The following is a 27,264-nucleotide window of genomic DNA, read 5'->3' as shown; positions in this document are numbered from 1 at the left end:
AAACATATATTGCCTAAATATGTCTGTATTATATTGTTCCCAAAATTTTATCTGAGCAAACAATTTGAGTAAATAATTCGGCATAAAGGGAGTGGGCTGGGGGAATGTTCTACCTTCTGGGGGAGTGCGTAATAGGCCTTGGGGGGGGGGGGGGATGGGCACCCCCGTGTAGCCTTGTGGATTAAAAAAGGGACGTCATTCTGTAATTGACCAACCTTACCGGGCCGAAACAACAGCATGCTTTAAGTTTTCATGGCATAGTGCTGACATTTTACATGAAGTAAAGTGTTCACAAGAAAATTGTGGATAGTTTAGATGGATGTTCAATCTGAACTTGGTGTTATTAGTTCGACAGCTCTTTTGTGCATGTGTTTGGGTTTTTTTAGAATGTAAATGTACTGTTTCAAAATTACGTGTAAATGTTTTCATAAGATTGAATGACCTGGATTATAACAACCGTAAGATACTTAGAACCGAAGGCAATAGATTAGTTTACTAACTGCGTAACACATATAAATTTACATATAAAAAGAACTATCTCTGGAAATGAAATCACAAGTATGCCACTGAGCCCCCTTTTCAAGCAAAAAACTTAATTCGTACAGTATAGTCAGGGCTTGAGGTGAGCCGGAACGCACCCGAACTCCGCTCCGGCAAATCCTTTTGGTGCTGGAATTCAGTTCGTGCTGCGATATTGGACATCTAGTAGAGGAAATATACGGTTTCACCCGGAAATAATTGCAACACAAATGTTTTTTTGTGCCAGATTGTGCGGAATGGTATATTGAATAATAATACATTAAAAATCCGCCATCCAAATATTTGGGGAAAATCCGCCATCCTAGAAAATGGCGGGAAAAATTCAACTTAAAAATTAAAAATATATAATATCTCGAAAACGGTGAATTGTACACAAAAGTGAAGATAACCAAAATGAAAGAGCAGGAAATTTCCTACATTATTTTTTTTGTTTGATGGAGCTACCATAAATCTTAATTGAACTAGAAAGATTCAAATATTTTCTTTAATTTTTATAATTTGCGTAAAAGTTGGTTTCTGACACAAAAAACAGCAACTTTGTAAGAAGCTATGCAAATTACGTCCTAAAGTCGCTGAATCAAATTCATAGCTTATGACTTCCTCTAGAGATTGGTTTCTGTTTCGTGACTCTAGAGTCAGGGGTTGAGGAGATATGTAGTTTAATGCAGAGTCCTGCGTTTCTCTAAATTTACGTGTTCCATTTCTTATGATTTTGGTTGATTGATTGATTGACTTGCTTTATTTTACATCGCTTTTGTGCCACTTTTGGCTAATTTTCGAAGATGGGAATGAGTGATGATATGATGAAATTGACGAATGGACACTCACAAACATCACTATACAGAGTGCTTTCAGAAACATTGATTTGCCCACTGTATTTGTGGGCAATCAAAGAGGAAAATCACACAAACATCATCACATTTGATCAATGTTTGAGGACTAAAAGTGGTAAACGTTGCAAGTGCCAAAAGCGAATGTGTTGTGAAATCGAATCGTTCAGCACATCAGCCCGTAAGAACGTTCACACTAGTGACCTCTTTACACGCCCTTTGAACTACTTAGAGGGCTACCAGCCACATTTCACGTTTACGACATTCTAAATCACGGCACAGTTCACAGTTTAACGTGGAAAACGGTGTTTGAATTATTGTGGCACTTACAGCGTTTACCAATTTTAGTCTTCGTTTATGAGAGCACTCTGTATCGTAGCCAATGATAACTCAGATAGTCCTCTGAAGAAGCCAATATTAAGGCTGGGCTGGCTGGTCTTCATGTCAAGATGAGGTTTCTGGGATGTGTTGGTTATCTAATGGAAGATTCAGGCCTTCAACAAATTCTTGAGATCACTTACGGAGGTAATACTGTTAAATCTATGATAACCCCCTATACACACTTTTTGTCCCTGCAATATGGTCTCTTAGTGATAAACCATGTCTACCAGTGGATTTGACCCAAAATCATCTGCCCGAATTCCAATACGATTATTTCTAATTGCAGTCAGTAGAAAGTAAACTATCCTTGCCTATCCCCCTCCCTTCGCTCAGTTTAGACGCCTAATCGCCGCTACTGTGTGCGCATACATTTTGAAACAACAAAAACAACATGGAAGTAACAAACGCCACATGAACGAAACACTGCAGAAAACAATGTACCGGTATTACGTTCTCACCAATATCATAATCGCGCTACGACGCCAGGGGTCACTGATTCGAATCCCGGCCTGAGCATTGGTGTTCTTTGTGAGTGTCCCTTCATCACATCGTCACTCATCCTCATCTTCGCGATTAGTCAAAAGTAGCAGAAAGTCGAAGTCAAATAAACTAAATCAATCAATCAATCAATTCCTGAAATGACAGACGTGATAGATCTTGTGTAATAATTGGTATTTTTCTTTGTCGGTACGAAATGGTACGTCGTACTGGCATCTGTTTATAGGTGAGAATAATACTAAAAATATTTTATTTTAAGGAAATAAATGTGTGAGTGTGTTTTTCTGATTCATGCCCTTTTCGCCCAGTACCGAAGAACTTGTTTTATTGGCCCAAGTGATAACCGGCCAAAGTACCGTTTCGCCCGTTACCGTTTCGTCCAGAGGGAAATGTGAAAGTAAAAACCTAACCTAATCTGTCCTGATTATTTGGCTTTTTACTTTCACATTTCCCTTCACATTCAAACCATCTTTTAAAGCCGGCCCCGTGGCGGAGTTGTTAGCACATCGCGCTACAACGCCAGGGGGCCCAGGTCCGAATCCTGGCCTGGGCATGGATGATTGCGCCTATTCATCAATTTCATCATATCATCACTCATCCTCATCTTCGCAAATTAGCCAAAAGTGGCACAAAAAGCAAAGTAATATAAAGCAAATCAAACTAAACTAAACCATCTTTTAAAAATTGCCTCTGGGCGAAACGGAACTTCCGTTGTGGGGCGTGTTATTACTTGGGTCAATAAAACAAGTTTTTCGGTACGATCGAAAGGGGAATGGTAGAAGCAGGAAGACACGGTGTTTCTTCTGGGAAGAAAGGTTGCGGTACTCTTCAAGTTGGTTTGTCATTGTTATTGTATCCACCATAAAAACTACTTATAATATTGTGGTATGTTCACTAATGATCGTGCATCCATGTAATTACAAACACACACACACACATATTTCTTTCGTTAAAATAAAATGTGAATTCTTTTATTCTCACCTTTAAAAAGGTGACATTGCATAACGGGATATCTTTGCGTACCTCCAGAAAAAAAGCACGGTAGTGTATACTCACACACACACACACACACACACCATGAGAGACAGACACACACACACATGCACACACTGTTCAAAGAGGAGGAAGATGCAGGAGCATGGAATTTCCCCAGCTAGGATGAATTAAGCAAAGTATCCTCGGTCACCAACCTGTTCAGGGTAGCGTACTATGTGGAAGACACGACGACACTTGGATGTTCACAGAAAAGTCACCCCTTACACCCCAAGTGTCAAGCACACACAAAAGTACCGTACTTACCGCAGAAGGGACTCTGCCCCCTGGTGACAAGATAGAGAGGTCCCCTCGCCAAGGTCTCGTTGGGACCCCGTCCGATGACCCCGCAGGAGTGTTGGTAGCAGTTGAAGCAATTCCCGTGGACAAAGTCCCTGTCGAAGTCCCTGAGTCCGGGACAAGGGAAGCCGATGAACTGGCAGCCAGAGTTGAGGGACTCGATGTAGATGTCCCAGGCCCTTGTGTGGCTGCATATCCTGCTGACGTTATGATCTGGAAGTATCAATGACATATAAAGCCATTCTCTCGTTTTCCACTAACACCATTAGTTCACATAATGTGAAGTATTGTTTGTAACCACTGTTCGAATTATAATCTTCCCTATGTCAAAGGCTTAAGGGCCGGGGGGAACCAAACCGGGTATCCTACTTGAGTATCGCCAAAACCTTAATTATGATTATATAAACGTGGCTGTTTTAAAAAGAGTTGCCACAAATCAGATATTTCATGTTGAAAACAATAGCACATGATATATGTCATACGCGTATGATGGAAAGAAAGGATTTGATTGATTGATTTGCTTTATTTTACTTCGCTTTTATGCCACTTTTGGCTACTTGCGAAAATGAGAATGAGTGATAATATGATGAAATTGATGAATGGGCACTCACAAACATCCATTCCCAGGCCGGGATTCGAACCCGGGACCCCTAGCGTCGTAGCGTGATGTGCTAACCACTCCGGAAAAGAAGGAGTTTCGAAAAAGAAGCATAGATGGCAGCACAATTTTTAGTAACACAAATAAATTGTTGGCGGATAAGAATCGATTTAATGAAAGTAAAAGAACAATAGAAAGATGTAGAGAAGATGAAAGCAATTTATAAAAACACAGATAATAGATGGAAAGAAAATTGAAGTGGTTTTCACCATTCAAAAAGCTCAAACCTATAGTTAATTGTCAGGCACATGCAAAAAAGGATGCCACGAAGTCAGAACGTAGGAACTCCAAAAGCATAATTTGCAAATACGAACTTGGTCTGCAAGGTAAAATTCTTTGAATTTTCTGCCGCATAACATTGCAACATCAAGTAGCAATTTAAACTTAGAGATTACTGATATTTTTATATCATTATGTACGTAATGAATAAATGTAGGTTGCGTCAAAGCAACTCTTGAAATGGGAAATTTGACTGTCAATACAGCATTAGACGGACGTTGAACTAGCGTTATCATTTAAGCCTCGATAGCAATCAGTAGACTGCCAAGGGGTTTATAACAAATAACAACAACAATAAGTATTATTTGCATGGTGGGAGAAATATCCAGCTCTTTCCCATTAAGCCTAAAATTGTCACATGGATTCTATTGAGGGGATTGAAGGTAAAATTTATGCGAGGGAAATATACAACTTTCTTTCATGAATGCTATATTCATTACTCGAGTCTCTTAAATTATATTAAAAAAATGTTAATCCATAATAATTACAGTTGAGACTGCTTTATACCTAACTCAGATCTAAGTAATTCTGTTTTACACGTAAATTACTGTAGGTCCCGGCAAAATATAATTTAAAAAATTGTTAATTAAAACTTGTTTATACGTAATTGCGTGTTATACGTACTAATTTTCCTAAAATACAGTTGATTTGTACGTAACTAAGCCACAGCAATGTCGCAGAAGTGACAGTTTGCAGTTGCTACTGGTCGGCCATGGACACGATTTACCAGAAAGTAAAATTTATGCAGGAATTATAGCTGCTATAAGCTGATATAGCTGCAGATTTAGGCATCGCTTTTACCACCCTTGCACAGTGTGGAAAAAATACTATTTTAGACGATTTTTTTTTTTAGAATTGTATGTATTTAAGAATGAAACTTTTAGATTCGTTAATTTACCACTTTATGATGGAAATAACCTCTATGATATACGCTCATATATTGTTCCTAAATATAGATACAATTACAGTACTTTAATGACCTCCTCCGTGGCGGTGCGGTCTAAGGCGCCTTGCTTTGGACGGCGGCTGCGGGACGGCATAGGTTCGATCCCGGTTTCAGTCTCTGGGAATTTTCGGCCTGTGCCGACCACCCGTCCCCCTAGTCTGGTTGCAGATCTCCAGGCTCCCCCCCCCCCCATGGTGGCCCGCGTGGGAGGGAGGCCAGCAGTCGGTAGGTAAGCCAGGGACCAATATTGGGCTGTAGCGCTATAGGGTTTTAGGGTTACAGTACTTTAATAATGATATGGCATGTTATTTAAAACTGATTTCTAAGTAATTCTCAGTTATACGTAGTACGTATTACTTTCTACGTATTCACCTTGACATACGTATAACTCAGGTTCAACTGCATTGACAAATCCAATTTGGCTGGGAGACAGATTAAAAAATTTATATCCTTCCCCGAAAAAGTCACTAACAACCGTTGGATTTACGAAAGGGAGACACATATGTTCTTTGACTGAAATAGAAATAGTCCCGCCCAGGCTGACTGCTCAACTCAGGTTGGTTGCCGGTTCTATGAGTCTGTAATGATGTTATATTATACCACACTAGCACAAATGATTGCAAAAGTAAAGTGTTTGGGTAAAATACACAGCACATTCTGGTGTTTCTGCATATATCGTTCCAAATTGTTCCAAAAACGTCCGAACCTTTATCGTTTTCAGCGCCGAATGTCCATAAAGTGAAACGTTTGACAAGAATAAATATCGCAGCATCCTGTGAAAGTATAGATGACCAGGCCCGTACCCAGGATTTTTTTGAGGAGGGGGGCAGACCCTCATAAATTTTCTTTCATATTATACCCTGTGTATATATATGTATGTGGGGGGGAGTGTATGGGAGAGGGTGGTTAGATGAATTTGCTCATTTTGCTACGAAATGTTGAAGAACAGCATTATCTAACCATATTAGACGTATACAACCACGTGACAAATATTTGCAGTTGACCCTGACATTTGTTTCTGTCAGAGAGCGAAAAGAAAAATTGTTTGATACGGGTAGACTACATGTGTGCATAATACAAACAATTCAAATAGCCTATGAAAAGCAACATATGTGTGTGGAGTTGATAGATGAGGGTTCACACACACTTTGCAAAGTCTCTGACTTCTTCAGGTATTTTACGTAATCGTGGAATGATTTAACATGCTAAAAAATAAGAGTTACACTTCAACTTTGTAAGTTAATCAAATGAATCACGTTTGTTGAACATTTTTGAAAATAAATGAAAAATAAAATGAAAGAACCTTTTTATAAGCAATATTACCCAAAAAGGAAGATTCTTGGGAAAATAAAACGAAACGTGTTTCCGATTATAAATTCTGCCAAGCAAAAATCATTTAATTCCCCTGACTTTTCCAGGTTTTGAAAGCTTTTTTTTTTTAATAATTTGTTTGTAATGACCTCAGTCCTAGCCTTGTTTTCCTGACTCCTCCAGTTGTCAAGGACTTTGGAGTCAGTGCGAACCCTGTAAATCTGAAGGGAACGGCTAAGTGACTTCACCCTGGCAGTGTGTCTGCTGGCATAATATTGTCTCTATGGTGTATTTTCGCTTTTAGAATCTTATTCGACAGTAAAAAATAACTCGTAGGATCGAATTTTTTGGCCTTGAGGTCATCTGCACACTGTGAAAGTTGTCTGTTATACGGTCACACCACTGTGTATTTATGTTCAAGACAATTACAAGTAGAAAAGAAGAAAAGTTGCAGTAAAACAAATTCCGATTGACAGAATTTCGAACATAATAATGTACTTAATTTCTTGAGTGTTTTGGACAAATAACAATATATATTCAAAGTGCTTCAGGCAATTTTTTCCCCAAAAATCTAGCACGATTCTGCTGTGAAGTGGATTTTCCTATTTACACAATATTAATTAACCCTAAGCCATTGAGTGGTAGATTGGACATCAGTTGCAGAAAACCCCTGATGTTGAAGAAAGAAAACTAAAGTTTTTTATCCTTCTGCTCAGTGGTGGCGAAAAGGGATCACAGACCTTTCGGTGCGGGTGGAGAGCTAAATGCCCCTTATATGGTTGGTTTTGTATTGCAGTCAATGAGGAACCTTTCTTCCATAAGGTAAAGAGTATATAAAATTCCCCTCTATTCTAATTAGGTGAAACATTAGTGACACTGTAATAGAAGAAACCATTCAACAATCAAGGGGTGTTGTCGAGTGTCAAACTTCATCTTTCGGAAAGTCTAGCGATCTCTGGTGTATACTATGTGTCTCGTAAAGGTATGCATCTAAAGAAATGTTATATTAAAGAACATCGGCTCGTTCCCATTACTTACTCAAGGAGTGCAGGGTGCCGGCCAACGTTTGAGGGTCGAGGCATCCCGGCTGGGCTGTTCCTCCGTTGGGGAAGTAGTCGACGTGGCCCACGGGGTTCCTGACTCCTAGTCTCCCGTTGGCAGCGAACCCTGCGTCCGAGTGGATCACCTCGACGAAGTCGGCGTCCGTCTTGTCAATGCCTCGAGCAGGGATCTTGTTGTTGTTCAGGAAGAGTACTCCCGCAGGATCAACACCTGAAAATGAGTTGGAATTTGTTTTTTATTTGCCATCTCCAGTTTCGTGCACGCCGTGATTGGTGCCTTTTTGCTACACTACGGGGCTTCCGCCGTTAACACAGGGGTTTCAAATATAACAAGAATGCGAATTTTCGTCTTCGTGGGCACTTTATCGCATATTTTCTTGCAAAATTCTAGTAATTTATTGGGACTTGCCTTGTGGAAATCACAATAATGAAGATAACATAATAATTGCTGTTATTATTATAAACTAATAACAATGAACTCATTAGATGAGTGAATATTCGACACAAGTATTTTTCTTTATATTTTCATATTTCATACCGTTAATGTACTGAAATACACTGTTATTCTATTTTGTTATTAAAATTTGCATAGTTTGCTGAAGACAAACCAGAGGAAAACTTTTATCCACAAAGACATTGTGCAAGTACGACATCTCACATAAAAGTGGTCATTTTTGGAATTTTGGAAGCTCATTGAACCATTTATTACTTAGATTAAGTGGTAGATTACTGCAGTTTGCACTCACTTTTCTTAGACTGTTATATGAAATTATTATTTTTGCTTTTTTTAAAGAATGAAATTAACGATGCTAATTTCCAGGCAGGGATCAAGCGACCGGTTAAATAACCCCTCCGTGAAGCTCATGAAAACTGCATTAACTTAAACCAATATTAAAACCCTATCACACAGCAATGTTAATCTCACCTGTGATTTGTCCAAGTTTAATGTTCCTGGCCTGGAGAGCCTGGGCGGTGAACCCAGCCAGATGGGCTCCAAGGCTGCAGCCCACCAGATGCATGTTTTTGGGCGAGGCTCCGGTCTCGATCATGTGGTGGATGAGAAGCATCAGCTGATTCGCTACCAACTCCGCATTCGTTATGGCTCTCAGGTAATTTTGAGTGGACACAGCTTTCTCCCAGTTCACTATAACGACGTTGTAATGGCCCTGATGAACAGAATTGGGGAATTCAATAATTTCCATTAATAATAATATTGTTAAGCTGTTAGTAGTAATAGAGCAGCACATTTATGCCTTATTTTCTAAAAGTGTGCACCTCATCTTTAGACAAAGGATGCTTTCTTAAATAATAAAGGTAAAGAGGCAAAGCTACACCACGTTCATAACAACATGGCTTGAAGGGAAATGGGGAGGGCGTGGAGATAGGGCCCCACACATTTACAACCTAGGATGAATGTAAAGGTGATGTGATCAGCATCACACTCCCGCTGCCTTTAGCTACAGGTACCTTTTTTTATAGGTTAGGTGAACCACAAAACCGATACATGCAGGGATATTTCTTGAAAAAATCCCAACTGTATCCATTTACTAAAAAAGTCTCCCACGGACAGCCAGACACCCGACTTTTTTAAAGGAAACCCCCATTTTTCTTCTTTTCTTCTGCTTCTTCCTATTTCTACAGATCTCTCTCTCTCTCTCTCTCTCTCTCTCTCTCTCTCTCTCTCTCTCTCTCTCTCTCTCTCATTATCGCTTTCTTCAATTATTTCATGTTCTCTTCTTTCCCTCTGCTTCTTTCTATTTCTACATCTCTCTCTCTCTCTCTCTCTCTCTCTCTTTCTTTTATAACTATCTCCTTTTATCTTCTTTCCTTTTGTTTGTTTCTATTTCTATTCATCTCTTCGTATCACCATTCATTCCCATCGTCGCGATTAGCCAAAGTTGGTAGAAAAGCGACGTAAAATAAGCTAAATGAATCAATTAAATCAAATCTATATTTCTATTCCTTCTTATTTTTACTTGGCGCTATAACTCTTCATGTGTTTTGGCCTGCTCAACAATTTTCTTCCATTTCATTCTATCCTGGGCATCACTCTTCTAATTTGAGATCTTCATTATTCTGATATCATTTCTAACATCATCTTCCCATCTAACTTTAGGTCTACCTACTGGCCTCTTGATAAATTGCTTCCATTTATATATCTTTTTGACTGTTCTCTCATTGGACAATCGTTCGATATTCCGTAATCAGCTTAGTCTTTGGCCTTTTATGAATCGAATTATATTCTTATGCTTAATCAACTTGTCTAGCTCGTCATTTTTATTCTCCAAGAGCCATCGTTCATTTTGGAGGGGCCAAATATTTATCTTAATGTTCTCCTTTCAAATAGTAGTTTTTGTATTAGGCTATTTCAGACCCACGTTTCACAGGTATATGTTGTCACTGGTCTAATAATTGTCCAATATAACTTAAGTTTTGATTTTTTTGAGAGGAGATTATTTTGTAATATTTTTTTTTATTTGCGTAAAGAGCTTTGTTTCCTGCTATAATTATTTATCTTATTTCTTCTTCTATTGAATTATTGGTAATGACAATTGAACCTAAGTATTTAAAAGATTCAACATTATCAAGACTCATTGTGTCTGTTATTAGTTTATTTTCTTTATTTGGTTTCCTCCCACATTTCATATATTTTGTTTTACTTTCATTTACTATTAGACCATATTTTATTGCCTCATTTTTCAACATTATGAATGTATCTAACATAGCTTGCTTTGTTCTTGCCATTATTAATATATTTATTTATTTATTTCGTCTTCTTTTGCATGGGCCGGACCATGTGGTCGAGTGGTTATCACATCGCGCTGCGACGCCAAGGGTCCCGGGTTCGAATCCCGCTCGGGCTTGGTTGTTTGTGAATGTCCATTCATCAATTTCATCATTTCATCACCCATCCCCATCTTCGCAAATTACCCAAGAGGCACAAAACGCGAAGTAATATAAACTAAATCAATCAATCAATGAATTCTTTTACATGGCGAAGTTAAGGCTGTGGAGCCTTTTCTACCACTTGACGATGTTTACAAAAAAAATTGAATGTGAAATAATTAAAATATTGAAAAAGAAAGAAAGAATGATATATATATATATATATATATATATATATATAAATTACATAGAAAGAAAAATACATATAAGAATGGTAATCTAACCTATACAGAGACACACAAGGGCAAATTGTGAAGAATATGAGAATAAAAGGAGAATTGCCAACAATGTATGCAGAAAGAAGAAAAAATAATGGATAAATGATAGAATCAAAGAGATTGAGGAATACCATAGAAGAAAGGATTCAAGAAATTTTTTTAAGGCTGTGATATCTTATGTAAGGAACTACACTCATGCAACTTCATTATGTAAAGATGCATCTGGAGAAGTAATATCTGAGAAAGAAAAAGTATTACTCCGTTGGAAAGAGTACTTTCAGGAATTATTAAATTGGGAACACGTACCGTATGAAGATGAAATACCCGAAAAATTGGAAAATCATACTGAAATTCCAATACCAACATATGAGGAGGTAAATAAAATCATAAAATCCTTAAAAATGAATAAGTCACCTGGTTCAGATAATATCACAGCAGAACTGATAAGACACGGAGGATATATGATAAGGAATAAAATTTATAATTTGATACTCAACATATGGAATAAAGAGGAAATGCCACAAGAATGGCTACATGGTATCATTTGCCCAATTTTTAAAAAAGGAGACAGGTTGCAGTGTAATAACTACAGACTACAGACCAATTACGCTTCTGAATGTCGCATACAAAATCTTTGCAATTCTTCTACAAAATAGAATCTCTGAAATTACAGAAAACAAATTGGGTGAATATCAAATGGGATTTAGACCAAATAGATCTACAGTTGATAATATATTCATACTGCGACAAATATATGAAAAATGTTATGAATATAATATTGAATTGCATAACATATTTATCGATTTTATGCAAGCATTTGACTCAGTAAATAGAAATATAATTCCTACATGTCTAAAGAAAATTAATGTCCCAAACAAACTAATAAGATTAATAAAGTTGACATTACAAAACACTACAGCAGTAGTAAAAGGAAACAATGATTTTAGTCAGAAATTTGCAATAAATAGAGGAGTAAAACAAAGAGACCCATTATCAGCAACTTTATTTAGCATAGTCATGGATGAAGTAATTCAGAAGTTGGAAATCAGAGGAAACATTTCAATAAGATTAAGACAGATCTGTGCATATGCAGACGATATAGTAATTACTACAAGAACTAAGCAATCAATGGTGGACTCACTAGTGAAACTAAAGCAACAGGCAATGAAATATGGACTAATAGTGAACGAAAAAAAGACAAAGTATATGAGATGTACAAGAAGAAAAATCCAACAACAAAAAGAGGATATAGATACAATGCACATAGAGCAGGTACAGTCATTTAAATATCTCGGGTCAATAGTAAATGGAAACAATGAAATCGAAGAAGAAATTAAAGAAAGGATTGCAGCTGGAAATAGAGCATTTTATGCGAATAAGAGGATATTCCAATCCAAACTAGTTTCCAGAAAAATAAAATTAAAGCTGTATAAATCCATAATAAGACCTGTGGTTACATATGGCTGTGAAACCTGGGTGCTGAAAGAAGATATAATTCGAAAACTAATGGTATTTGAAAGAAAGATATTAAGGAAAATATATGGCCCAACGAGACAATCTAATAATATATGGCGAATAAAAACAAACGAAGAGCTTGAAACATTAATAAAGAGTAAGAATATAAGAAGATTTATCAAAACACAAAGATTGAGCTGGTTGGGTCATATTGAAAGAATGCCCGAAGAAAGAATTGCGAAACAAATTTACAATTGGAGACCTATTGCTACAATATCACAAGGAAGGCCCAAAGCCAGATGGATAGACGATGTCAGAAATGACATAAGAAAACTGAAGACACAGAACTGGAAGAAATGTGTGTTGAGTAGAGAAGAATGGAAGGATGTAATTGAGCAGGCCAAAGCCCATAAAGAGCTGTAGCGCCTTATAAGAAGAAGAATCTAACCTATAGATACGGGCACACACACTCACACCTACGAGGGTGTACCCAAAAGAAACCGGGATTTTTTGTTAAAAGCTCTTTTTTTTTTTTTTTTTTTTTTTTTTTACAAAACAACCTTATCACCTTCAAAGTACTCTCCATGACACTTAATAATACATTTGTGCAATCTGTGATTCCATTCTTGGAAACACTTTTCAAACTCATTTGTTGTGATGGCTGACAGATCCTTCCTCGTTTTTTTTTCTTCACTTCTTCAATGTTGTCAAATTGCTGTTCCTTCATGTCCCTCTTCATTCGGGGAAACAAAAACATGTCGCACGGAGCCAGGTCAGGTGAGTAAGGGGCGTGAGGCAAGAGAGTCATGCTGTTTTTTGCCAAAAACTTGTGCACTCGTACACTTGAGTTTTCCCCATAGCGCTGTCCTTGTAACATCACAACAGTTTCTGCCACCTTTTTGCCCGAGCAGGAAACAAAATGTCACAGCCGCACGCTGTTCCCTTACATCGGCCATCACAAAAAACGAGGTGCGAGTAGTGTTGCCCACGGGACGAGACGGGACAGGCTTTTAAAAATTCGAGACGAGACGAGATTGATCATGTGTCCCGAGACAAACGAATATTTTCGAGACGAGACAGCATTTCACAGCATTTCCACGAGACGAGACAGGCCAAAGTCTCGTCTCGTGGGCAACACTAGGTGCGAGCGAAACGGTTTTTACGATAAAAATCACCGTGACCAGAGACAACCTTCCCCAGCGAAGCCACTGCGTGTACTGAACTCAGAATGAGTTGTTCGACGCTTGCCTAGCGGGAAAAATTCGTACTATGGATGCTCCGCCCTGCGCAAAATACTCCGGGTTTTTTTGGGTACACCCTCGTACATATTTTTGCCCTTACACACGTACGAGCAAATACATAACATTACACTTACTTAAGCACAGTCCAACATTACACTTACTTAAACCCAGTCCAAAACGGTATACCTACATTGACGATAATTCATCTTAACTATTAAGTTAAATCATATTTATGCCTTACGTCCTTCTATCATCCTCTGCACCCGCCATATTATTAGGGAAATCAAACATTTAATTTTCATTATATAATAGTATGTGTAACTTTAACAATTTTTTGAACGTCACAATTGAGGAAGAGACATGAATTTCAGGTGGCAACTTGTTCCAACGGCCTGCTGAGGTAATAGTAAAAGAATTTGCATAAAAGTTGGATTTGTGGAGTGGAATGGAGAGCAGAGACCTTTCGCGCGATCTGGTGTTGCGGCTGTGAAAGTCGGAAAGATGTTGAAATCGGTTATGGAGATATTGCGGGTCTTTTATTTGGAGGATTTTCTACAGTAAAATTAACTTATGAAAAATACGTTTATCGCTTAATTTAAGCCACTCGACCTTCGCAAAGTACTATGTCAAATGCTCTGAATATTTTAGATTGAAAACGAAACTGATGCAGGCATTTTGAATTCGCTGCAGTCGTTTAGCTTGCTCCAAGAAAGCAATGTCGCAATTGTCAACAATGGGAAATACAAGAGACTGGACCAGTTTAATTTTTATGCGTTCAGGGAGGAAGTTTTTGAGCCGATAGAGTGAATGCAATGCACCGAAAGCTCTTCTAGATACAGAGTAAACGTGCTCTGTCCAGGTGAGATGGTGGTTGAGTATCACACCCAGATTCTTAACAGTAGTGGAGAAGGTCAGATGCGTATCATTAACGTTGTTTAGGGAGGCTAGATTTATCTATTTTGCTCAAAATTCTAGGGGAGCCTACAAGAATACACTGAGTTTTAGTCGGGTTTAGATGTAAGCCATGATGTGCAGACCAAGTACTTATTTGTTTAAGGTCATTGTTCGCAATTTCTATTGCATGCAGTATTTCTTGCGGGGGGAAAGAGAAATATAACTGAAAATCGCGGACATAGATATGGTATTTACAGCAGTTAAGCACCGTCGGGAGGTCGTTTATATACAGAGCAAATAGGCATCAGCATAGGCAGATAGCTGTTTTAGTCTGGTATTAATTTGGATATTATCACATCCATCACGATGCTGAATAGAAGTGCTGACAAAAGGTCACCTTGTTTCACTCCGGATTTTACTTAATAATGATCTTACTGATCAGTTTGAATTTTCGCTTTGGCTCTAGTATTCTGCAATGTAATCTGGATCAGGTTTACTAGTTTTACTGGAATGTCAAAGTGTAATAGACATTCAGGGATTAATGATCTTTTAATAGAATCAAACGCATGGATGGGTACAATCTGTGAACACATTATGTAGCTCGATATTAAATTCGTGACATTTTCCATATATCTGTCGTATGATGTAAATATTGTCTATGGTTGATCGGTTATATCTAAAGCCCATTGGATAATCACCAATTTGATGTTCTAAAAACTCATTTAGTCAGTTGCTCAAAAAGATAGCATACATTTTATACATTTCATATAACAGAGTTATTGGTCTATATTTCCATATATATATATATATATATATATATATATATATGCTCTCTGCTATAAACGATATTTTTTGTTGGAATGGCTATTGTGTAAATAGTTTACCAGAGTCGGGTAAGACATTTCACAGTAGAATTAACATTAACAATTGGAAATAAGATACGGTAGCCTAAAACATTTTGGGAACTACTGATCCCTTCTAACCAAAGCACCTTAACAATACAAACGATATCGGTTCAGACCTTCCTCAAGAAAGCATCCTTGTTGGCTATTGGCCTCTTGAGTTTCCCGCTCCCTCTGAACCCATGGATAATGAACTTGGTAGGCTTCTTGGGGTCGTAGTTCGACTCCTTCAGCGACTCTGCCTTCTCGAATTTCAGCCGTTGGCCGTCCTCAGGGTTCGATCTTGTGTAGAGGAGGAACTCCGTGTCGAGGGCTTCGAAGTTGTCTCGGAGTAGCCGGTTTCTGGATAAGTTCCTACCAACGGCGACACATCCCACGTCATCTGTGTGTACATAGACGTATCATTGGCGTATTCCGAAAATTTGGCCTGATTTACCGTAACAATTCTTATTGTATTTACATATTCATTATACACCCTTCATCTAGATTAATTAGATGTAATAGAAATAAAACATTAATGCAGTCATACAAGTAAAACAAAAACAGAGGTCCCACAACTTCAAAATTTTCGGCAAGTTCTATATTTTTCATAAAATCCACCTTTTTACCTGAAATTGGACCTACCTTCCCCTACACTTCCCTTCGCGTAGCAACACTGATCCTGCCAAGCGAGACACAGAAAGCAGGAATGAACAAGCAGTTTTGTTTGTAGCGGTGGAAATAATCCCACGGGTCGCGTGTTCTTAAGGCTCGACTGGGCCTTTGGCAGCCGAAAGGGCAATTTTTTTTTTCAAATTTTCCTCTTCATTTGTAAAACCTCTTTCATATTTGAAAATATGAAAAAATGCATCAGCTTAGAATTCCTTCTAGAGCATTGGCGTGAATTTTCGTGTAGTTTGCTTTCACTGTTATCTAGATATTATCAATAGTTTAATAGATTTTACGTAATCGCGAAACTTTTGAGAATATCTAAATAACAGCGAAAGCAAACTACTCGAAAATTCACGTCAATGCTCTATAAGAGTATGTAATTTTTAATATTTTGGAATATTACAGCGGTTTTTCGAATGAAGAAGAAAATTTGAAAAAAAAATCGCCCTTACGGCTGCCAAAGGTCCAGTCGAGCCTTAAGTAGCTACTCGCTTCGACTCCCTCGCCCTCCCCGCGTGCAATCGGGGAGAGGATATCCGGTCGTCAGAAGGGGGCGATGGAGAACGATCAGTGATGTACATAAACCAGTCTTTAAGTTCTTTAAATAATTCACATAAATTATTGTTTAGAAGTTTGTTTTATTAGTTTGCATAATAAATAATGAGCAATTACACATATATTGCAGCTATATATAAAAATACATGAAAAAGTTGGTTTGCCGATGGTAAACGCAGTAACGTGGAGAATACGCCACTGAGACACATAATCATTTTCTTTATTTAAGTTCTTGGAAATTAGCGATAACGGTTCCGAACGTTTAATGTTTTTTTGCAAGTTTCAGAGGAGTATTAGGAAGTTCTTTGTAATACTGGAAACGATTGTGGAAATAAGTTAGGAGCTTGGAGAAATAATTAGCACAGTTAAAAGATGTACAAACAGAAATTATGATTTGAAATGTAACTTGCGTAAGTGTCCACGATTTGCAGCGAGCATCTGTTCTTTGTTTCCGGTTGTCTCGGACACTGATTTTTAACGGATTTTCATGCGAGGCTCGAAGAAAATTTCATGCTTGAAGAGGAGTCGTGATATGTGGCAAAATCGACAGAGGAATATTTCAAAGTTCCAACACTTTACACTCCCTCTTTGACTCCCTCATCAGCAGCGTCATCAATGCACGTTTCAGTCACGAAACTGTAATCTGGTGAACGCAGTTGGCAGAACTCAAGCTTATTGCTGTTCAGTTCTGTGTAAAGGCTGGTTTACGTTGGTCGACTAAGCAGGAGAGTTACTGGGACGAGTTACTGGTTTGTCTGCTCGACTCGACCATTATGTGGCGAGTAGCTGTTTGCACACTTTCTAGCAAAGTGGGATAGTGGCTGCAGCTGTTTGGTGCTCTTTTGACAATATGGACACGTCTACGTCGTTGGCGATTTAAAAGAAAAGTTCTAAAACAGTTGAGACACTTACTTTTTACGAGAAATGAATACAAAAATGCACGAGAACAAGTCTACAAAGAAAACTAATTTCCTTGATTTTCTATTTTCAATTGTTCTTGGTTGTACGTAGAACGTAATTTCTTTTTTATTTTCAATTTTACTTCTCCTACGTCTCTACAAACTTTATGTTGTCGGACTTCGAACACCTTCTATTGATGGTTGATTTTTTTAAAAAAATATGCAAAATCACAACATTCTACCACCGCACATACTCCATATTCTCCTCAGAAGCGTTTACTTTGATCGAGTGGTCTGTCGAGTTTACGCGCGAGTGAAAAAATCGATGGGAGAGGAAGCAACTTGGTCGAGTCGCTGTCCTCCGTGGACAGCCAAGCCACTCGAGTGTCCTGACTACTGGCTCCAGTACTCTCCCCAGTTATTTACACGGGGAGAGTAGCTCGTTTTGCTCTACTCGCTCTAGCTACTCTCCCGTCTACTCGACCAATATAAACCAGGCCCAATCCAATGACTACTGGCGCCGAAAACGTTGAAACCATTCTAATTTAATGCAGTGGCTTGAGACAATGGCTGTAGACATTCCATTCACACGATGCCAATGTTGGATTGGCTTAGTGGAATGTCTTCACAATTGGCCTCGTGTAAATGGTCCATAAGGGATTAAGCTACATTCAACTTCTAAGCATCTCTGTTTCAAAAGTAACAATAGGGCCTTGCCCCGCTGGTTGGGGGCGGGCCAGTTTGTCGGAGGTATAAATACCGGGCTCCGACTTGTTACGGTCTCTCTCAGACTCTCAGACAGTTGCGACTCTCTCAGATACTCCGATACAAGGCCCGATGGATTGAGACAGTTTTTTACTGAGCCAGATGGATGCATACAGATGCACAGAGTGTTGGCTCCGTTTGTATAGGGACCTCTATGCCTCTATTAGCGCTATGCCAAATAGTGCGCTCGTAGAGTGAAGTCCTGTTAAGTACATTTCTCTGTATTGGGGCAACCAATACAACCGGGAACAGTTGTTAATGGATTGCAACGGAAAGATGTATATACGGAGAAGATGTCGACGGTGTAAATAAGACGTTATTCTTTACAACAGAGATGATGAGTGTTTTGACAATGTGCTTAGCTCTTTGAGAAGAGCGCGCCTCTTTCACTGTTATTTTAGAAAGTTTTTAGTGTCTCCTTACCCTTTACAACCTTGCACTTTTAACCTCTCTCAAGGGACTTTTTACACCCTTTTTTTTAATTTTAAGGTAAAAATTTTAGAAAAGACGAATTTCCCTCGTACACTTTGAAGGGTACAAGATAACCAACCTACACACTCAAAAATATTAATTAATTCATTCATTGTACTCACCGTAACAGACGAACTGCCTTCCTCGACGCAGTCGCCTGTTCTGTAGCCTCCGACCCAAGAGCGTTCCTGCGGCGTTTTGTCTGGGGGAATCTGGTAAGGTGATGCGGATGCTTACCAAGTCAGCTGAGTCAGAGGAGTCGTTGGGCTCCAGATCCTTGGGTTTAGCTGGAAAAATAATATTTGAGTTAAGAAACCTCAAGCAGATGATACGATGGCCTGTTCGTAACCCCCCCCCCCCCACTTCTTCCTGACGCTCATGTATCATAGCATATCTGACTATCATGGTTCGGAAAGTTACTTTTTAAAAGTAACTGAGCGAAAAGTAACCGAGCTACGGGTAAAGTTACTTATTTTAAAATGTATCTCAGTTACAGTTACTGGTACTTGAAAAGTAATTGTAAGTTACTTTTACAGTTTCTTGCAAGCAAATTACACACAGTCAGTGATCAATCGAAAAATAAATGGATGACGATTTACATGTGTGAACCAGCGGAAGGCAGATCTTATTGGAAGTGCATTTGCATGATTAACGTCAAAATTCTGTGTGGATGAAATCCTGTACTGTGATTCTGCAAATAAAACATTCTTTGCATTTACAACGAGTTTCTGATATCTGATTATCTAAATCTAGTATACATTCACTTTGATCGCCAATGGAAATGTATAATGAGTAGAGCCAGGATATTTATGTAATATCAAAGTACAAAATATGTACAGTCACGGACACTCCTGGGTTGTAACGATACCGTTAGCTTTCAATGGGATTTTTACAACCCAGAAGTGTCCGTGACTGTACCTAATATGTATTTTCAAAAGGATATGTAGCTAAATATGCAGTATCATAGAATATGTAATATTAATAACAATTGAGCATCCAAGCAATTTCAAGAATTCTGCTAGATATTTATTTTATTTGAATATATTCAACGTAATTTTAAAAACATAAGTTGTTCAAATCAAAATTTGTATCAAATTTATAAACTCAAAAAAGCACAACAACGTGCACATATTTAAGAAACCAATTTTGTCAATTATTAATTACACTTTTCACATCGCAAATTATTGTAGAATATGTTCGAGAGCTCTTCATAACTTTCGAAATAAATTGTTAAAGAAAAAAGCGTCTACAGAAAGAACAATTGAATGGAAATACATAGCTACTCTTGTACTTTTTTGTACAAGGGAAGATATTTTGTAACTCGCTACGTACAGGAAAGTAGCTTTCTTGTCAACCGATGCCAAGATTCTAGGTGCTTTGCCTAAATCTAAAAGCGAAACGAAAATATGTTAACAGAAAAAGGAAGGGAGAGAAACTCCAGCATCTTTCGATAAATAACAGATCCAGTTTCTTTTTTTGTTTTTTTTGTGTGTCTTTAGCCTGTCTTTCGAGTTGGCAATCAATTTTAGGTGACCGTAAGCACTAGGCATCTCATTGATTAGAAAATATGACATCACATGAGATACAAATTTTCTTCATGTTTCAGAGACCGAAAATATAGGGAAAAGGATCAAGATAGGAAACAAATTTCCGAGATATCTTGTTTTATGTAAAGTAAATTAGCAATTATGTAAAATATGTAATATCCTGGCAAATATGTAAAAATATGTAACATAAAACTTATGCACAATGATGTCAGTTACATAATTCGTTGACATTTTCGTGTTCAAGGTATGTATCTAGAAAGGAATAGAATATGTAATTACATACAAATCCTAGTTCTAATAATGAGTTTTTGGCTTAGTTGAAATATTTTTCCCCCTTTGGTTCCTGAAATTTCCCGGCAGAGAGAAAAATTCCCTCGTCTCAGAATATTCGGCGAAAGGTGATTGAGCAAAACGGGAATTCCCATTTCGCCGAACATTTTGCTTAGGAGAGATATTTGTCTCTGGGGCATTCGGCGATACAGAACACGCCGTATGTACTTCCGGAAAGAATATTCCTTACACCCCAGGGCAGTACAGAACTGCCACCATCAATGACATTTTCCGTTAGACTGTCGTGGTTTCATCATAAACCGAAGCAGCTAAGAAAGCAAACGCTGAGATAACGTTTCGTCAAACATTTGACCATGTTGCTTAGGATCTAATGGGACACATTTGTTGCGGTTATGACACATAAAGTTAACAAAGAAAGCTCTTTTGTAGCGTTTCAGTCGGGTTTGTTTGCAAGCCATGCTCCGGACGTTATGTAAATGAACTTTAAAGTTGAGGTTTTCCCCGAAGTGTTCTTTTAACTTCAAACGTTCCTTTTAACATGGCAACAGCGCTCGGCTGTTTTCCCATTGTGCACTGAATGAGGCGAGTTTTCGGAAAGTGGGACGAGTCACTGCTTGTAAAACGTTCAAAATAAGATGTTTGCTTTCAGTTTTTCAACTGCCTCTTGAAGCGTAATTATTATCGCACACCTTTCAGTCTGCTTGTACGTAACATCCTGTCTCTCAATACTGTAATAAATGAGTGTAAATGTTCCACTGTTACACATGTACAATCACCGGCAATATAAATGGTACACCTAGACCATAAAATGCCCGCTTTCCTGCAAGGTGTTACGAGTATTGTCTAACTCTACGGTGGTGGTAGAAGTTGCTATTAAAAATTTGCTGCTAAAATCCACTTATCGCTATAGAGCGGCACACATGCCTTGCAGGGAAGCGAGCATTTCAGCATTTTCATTGCTAGCCACTGTACTTACGGAGAAAATACCAGTTTTGTTTAAATTACATGACGTATTTAAGGATGAAGTTTCGAGTGGGCGATTTTTATATTAATGTGTGTATATATATACAGGGTGTCTCATAAGTAATAGCGCAAACTGACACAGGTGAAAGTACACGATAATAGAAGCAAAAAAAGTATCAGTAAAAATTGTTCCGCAAAGAGCCGTTTTCGAGATTGCAAGCCTCCACTGACTTCATTGTTTGTAAACGTCGTCCTAGTTGGTAAAATGCTAATAATACAGTAAGAAAAGTCATTGGAGATCTTATTGCTAGTCTGTGTACTGATTGTATCCATCCTGTTTGATTCCAACGCCACCTCTCGGAAATCGTCTGTTTTGTAAACAAAGAGCAAACCTCGGAATGCGCAAGGAGTAAAGCTCTCGGTGTTTACAAATGACAGCTTGTAACCACATATTCGCGCACATTATTAGCATTTTACCAACTTTAAATAAACAACAAATTCCAGGGGTCCGTGGGTCGAGACCCATAGGTGTTCTTTGTGAGTGTCCCTCCATCAATTTCATCATATCATCATCATTCATTCTTATCGTCGCAATTAGCCAAAAATGGCAGACATTCAACGTAAAATAACCTAATTCAGTCAACTCGATCAATCGTGTTGTACTTTCTTCACTAGCAGTACTCCTGAGAAGAATTGTTACATTTCTTATCTCGTATTTACATTGCCGTTGATATTGTTATGCAAGTCAGTCCTGCTCGTTTGAACCCTTATACCGGGTGGCCAGAATTAAAGTTACCCAACTCGAAGCCTTCTGTAGCCTGTTTCAGGCATTGTAGAACTCTGAAATTTGGTGAATCCACTGTGGGGGAAGAGGGTGGCGATAAAAAAGTTCAATTTTCCGTCACCAGGTTGAAATGTGGCGCTGTACTTCCATCATGGGTTGTACAAATAATTACACGTTAAGTGATGTAGCTGAGTTATTAATTACAAAGACACTTGTTAGTGGCTAGAAGTTGCGAGAAAATAATCCCTCGTTTATTGCAAGATTGCAAGGTAAAGGCAAATCCATAACCAATTGGAGCAGTTTACGTCATTATTACAACCAATCATGGAACTACAGCGCCACATTTCAACCTGATGGCGGAAAATTGCACTATCTTTTTTTATCGCCATCCTCTTTCCCATTGTCTGCATAGTGGATTCACCAAATTTCAGAGTTCTACGATGCCTCAAACAGGCTACAGAGGGCTCTGAGTTGGGTAACTTTAATTCTGGCCACTCGGTATATTGCGCAATACATCTGGAAGGTATTTTACAAAGGTTCATTCTTCCAGTATACGAATATCTTCAGAACTTGAAATGTATTTATACAGAACTGTTACGTAATGAAGTGTCATCGAGTACGCACCAAAGCGCAAAAATTACATGTGCAACGTGACATTAAGCTTTGGGTAATGCATTTTTCTTTTATTTTATGAATATTTCCTTCTATGAAAAGAGAAATCTGTGAAGGTGCTGTTACAGAAAATTGCTAAATGGCAAGGATGCCCTCGGCAGTAGAAGTCGAGTGACTGGTTTATACTTTGGACGTGACCACCGAACCGGAAAAAAAATTGTAGTAAATTTGGACATGAGTTTGACCACCCCACTCCCAGTATAATTTATTTGATTACAGAAAAATGCAAGAATCTTGTGCTTATGACCAGGGTGGTTTGTAGGGGGATGGAGGATTTCCCCCTTCTGGGTACTTGTGCACCCCCTCTGCTTGCTAAATTTTATCCATGGGGGGATATGTTATATGGCATGAAGTCATATCTCATGCTGCCCCTGGTCAGTCAGTAGAATTTCCCCCTCCAAATGGAAATTTCTTAAATACCACACTGCGTATGACGTAAATACGAGTAAAAGGGCAAAATATAGAAACCAGGCCAGAACTTGATGCTTTGATAAGATACCAATTCATCCAAAAAATGAATGTTTCCCTGAGAGAGTGTTCTAAATTTTAAGAAAATATCAATTTTTATGTGATAAGTCGCATAACATAAGCATTTTAACTAAAATTTCCTCTCAACTTTCAAATAATTTTCTTGATTCAGGTGGATAACAATAACAAAATAGAATTACTATGCATTGCAGTAGACTATCTGTATGAAATGTACAATAATGGAACATTTGTGCTGGATAGTCACTCATCAGAAAAGTCTCTCAAATAATAATAATAATAATAATAATAATAATAATAATAATAATAAATAAGTTTGTACTTAAGTGGGTTTATTTTATTGGTTGATAATAGTAGTTGTCTTATGATAATAATATTAATTATTATTATTTCTACTATTCAAACAAGCCGACCTCCGTAGTGGAGTGGTTAGCACAGCGCGCTACGAAGCCATGTGTCTCGGGATCGAATCCCAAACTTGACATGAGTGTCCTTTGAGCGTCCCTTCATTGATATCATCATTCATCGTCGTCGCCTTGTAATCAAGGGGTCCGGGGTTCGATACCCGGTGGAGTGGAGGCTGATAGTGGTTCGGATCCCATTTTAAACTGTAGATCTAGTCCCGATTAGCCTTACTGTGCATAAAGTGGTCTTAAAACATCAAATGAATCAATCAGTCAATATCATCACTCATCCTCATCGCGCAATTAACCTAACAAAACTGGCAGAAAGTAACAAAGATTATAAACGCTAAATAACAAAGATCAAATCAAGTCTAAAATCTAAGGCGTGCCAAAGTGGGGGGGATCATAACCCAGCCCCATTTGGCTCAGTATGTCAAAAAAAAAAAGTATGTCAAAGGAATAGATGGCAAAATGAGGGCAGACTACTAGAAAAGGTATAAGCAACCCCCTTTTCAAAAATCCTGGGCACGTCATTGTCTACAATTCAAGTTTTGCTAACAGCCTGACTCTCCCCCTTACAAAAATTTCTGGCGACACACACGTGTATCATGTAATAATAATAGATGTACCGGAACAACGTTACACTTACCAGCTTCTAGATCCCGTTCTTCTTCGATTGATGCACTGGCGAGAATTAGGCCTAAAGAAATGGCTGTCAGAACCCGAACTACAGTAGAGCTGAACATCTTAAGAAGGTGCGGTTCCTTGCACACCACCGTCCAGTTCGTCTTCGAGTCGATATCTGAAGACACACAACAGTCCTCTCAGCCACGCCGGAGCCACTTTCACTGCCAGGGCCCTAGGTGTTCGCGCTAATCCTTTCTTCATTTAGTTTCGAGCATTGTTTGCTATTTTTACGTAACGATTTTTCTCTTCCTTGTTCAAGAGCCTGCATTTTAGCCCGTGATGTAACGGTTCGTGTTTTATGATGTGTTACCTTCCACAAGCCGCTCACTCCAGCCCTTCTTGTTCCATGTAGGTTACGTTTGAAACTTCTCGTTTTAGCCGTTCGTAATTGCATCGATCTGGCTACATTGCCACACGCTCATCCCCCTGCAACCGTCACAGGTGCATAAACTTAATTATTGGTTTCAAGTTCTCGGGGATGCGGGTGGATGGCTCATAAAAGATTGCGCAGTGGGTGTGTTGTGAGGGGAGGATATTTAGAAGTGGAAAATTCCATGTAAAAGATCTAATTTCAAGAATAGAAAGTGACAGTGTTATGAAAGAGGAAGAGAGGTTCATTCATTTCTGTATTATCCAGGTCATGATTACTCTGGCATGACAAACACGATGGAAAGAAGGCACGTGCAGGTGTTCATGACCTTTGTTGTTGATGTTCTAATGGCGTGTTCTGTATTCTACTTTAGGGGTGTTAATGTTACTTTATTTTGTTGTTTCCTATATTGACAAGCATGTCCACGATATGAGAAATGAACTTCACAAATCCCTCCAAATAATGGCGGCGTTTAATTCATACACTGTATACGCTGCAGTCTGCACGACAAAAGAGGTGGCTTTTATGGCAAGGGGATAATGCCCCCTTTGTCTCACCCCCTGGTAAAGTTCTTGGACCCCTTTGTGTTTAATAATTAAAAGAAAAATTTACTACCTTCTCACAGCGTAGCTCAAAATCGAAAATAACCTGCAACACGTAGAAGGTGCAGAAAAATTATCTCAGCTCTTATTTGAATATGAAGAGGTTTGGGACCCTCTAGAAAACGTGTGGTAGGATTTGTGTGAGTGTTGGGTGGTTTTAATGCTACAGTGTAAATAATGCTGCAATTTCTTATAGAGGATATTTCAATCTGCAGGACAGTGGACTATAGTGCAGGAGGCCTTAGAATGAGTGTTTCGCGGGCTAACAGCAGATGTCGCTCGCACACTATTGCCGATACTCTAGTGTCGTCTGCTCCTCAGCCGAACAAACAGGCCGAGGTAGCAAGAGGCAGATGTCACTCACCCTTCCAGAAGGGTGCAGCGAGCTAGCTGTGGCAACCGGGCTTGCTCATTCGCGGACCTGATTGGTTCTGGCAGACACACCCCCATATTGTCGTCTGCTGCAAGCCCGCAAAACGATCTTTCTAAGGCCTCCTGCACTATAACACTGTTTCACGATGGCTAGAGCCCCTATCCCCCGCCCATGAGCCATATGGCAAGGTTAGAAGGAAAATAAGATCGTGGAGATTAAATTTCGACCTTGTTTTTGGTTGTCTTCTGTATCCACACACACACAACAATTACCCTAACATCCCCCCCCAAAATGTCCTCAACACCCCCTACAATTTTTCACAAGGGCCCAATTTATGATAATTTTGAATTTAGATTTCCCCTTACACCCCAAGATGGAAAATTCTAAATAAACCCCTGTCGTTAAATTTTGAAGATTCTTGTTTCGTTCTCGTTTCAGTTATTGAAATGGGTTCTCGATCTCAAAATTTCTTTTTTTTCTCTCACTCTCTCTCTCTCTTATCGCAGTCGTGGGGTAATTTCGGGAGAGGATGGACAGTCTCGTTCTCAACTGAGCCTTCCAAATTAAACAATAAATCGCCAATTAACATTGACTAATGGGCGATCTTCCCCGATACTGCCTAGAAGTCTGAAACTAATTATAAATTATAAATCGCTAATCAACATGTGACTTAATAGTGATCTCCTCCCTCTTAGGATCTAAAATTAAATTATCACCTCCGATACGTCTAAAACTAACTACAATTGCCTAATTAGCATTTAAGAGTAAATAGGGATCCCCATTTAGGCGTCTCAAATGCTATCTCCCATCTTAACTAACTAACTAACTCTCTAGCCTTCTTAAACCCGAAGGTTCATGGCTGCAGCAACACAGGCCTTCCATCTTTCCCTATCTTGAGCAAGATCTATATACTCTTTTCCATCCCTACCGATTTCCCTTAGGTCCATCTCAACGTTGTCCCTCCATCTTCGTCTTGGCCTTCCTACAGGTCTCTTACCATCAGGTTTCCCAACAAGAATCCTGTATACTCCTCTTTCCTCTCCCATTCGTGCCACATGGCCTGCCCACCTAAGTCTTCTTGATTTAATTATTCTAATAATATCTGGACATGAATACAAATTATGTAGTTCTAAATTATGTAACCTTCTCCACTCACCTGTCTCCTCATCCCTTTTAGGTCCAAAGATTTTCCTAAGGATTTTATTCTCAAATACTCTCAATTTATGTTCCTCTTTCAATGTAAGGGACCACG

General features: G+C 38.7%; 1 protein-coding gene across 2 annotated transcripts in view; it reads right to left on the bottom strand.

Annotated features, from left to right (window-relative positions):
- LOC145978628 (lipase member I-like) overlaps positions 1-25,148 on the bottom strand; it is a 34,337-nt gene extending 9,189 nt beyond the window's left edge. The window contains exons 1-6 of one of the 2 annotated variants that reach the window (XM_083111416.1): positions 24,630-25,147; positions 18,956-19,120; positions 15,612-15,874; positions 8,762-9,002; positions 7,814-8,047; positions 3,549-3,794 (exon numbers count right to left, since the gene is read on the bottom strand). In XM_083111416.1, the coding sequence (XP_082967542.1) occupies positions 3,549-3,794; positions 7,814-8,047; positions 8,762-9,002; positions 15,612-15,874; positions 18,956-19,120; positions 24,630-24,726 (1,246 nt within the window). In that variant the 5' untranslated portion in view covers positions 24,727-25,147. Of the gene's footprint in view, positions 1-3,548; positions 3,795-7,813; positions 8,048-8,761; positions 9,003-15,611; positions 15,875-18,955; positions 19,121-24,629 lie in introns of both variants that reach the window. The other variant, XM_083111499.1, reaches the window with a different exon arrangement.
- Positions 25,149-27,264: the final 2,116 nt, after the last annotated feature.

This window comes from Lepisma saccharinum, chromosome 1 (genome assembly GCF_977018435.1).
Source record: "Lepisma saccharinum chromosome 1, izLepSacc3.1, whole genome shotgun sequence".
In the NCBI taxonomy this organism is placed as follows: domain Eukaryota; kingdom Metazoa; phylum Arthropoda; class Insecta; order Zygentoma; family Lepismatidae; genus Lepisma; species Lepisma saccharinum.
This window is presented reverse-complemented; position numbering and strand designations above follow the sequence as displayed.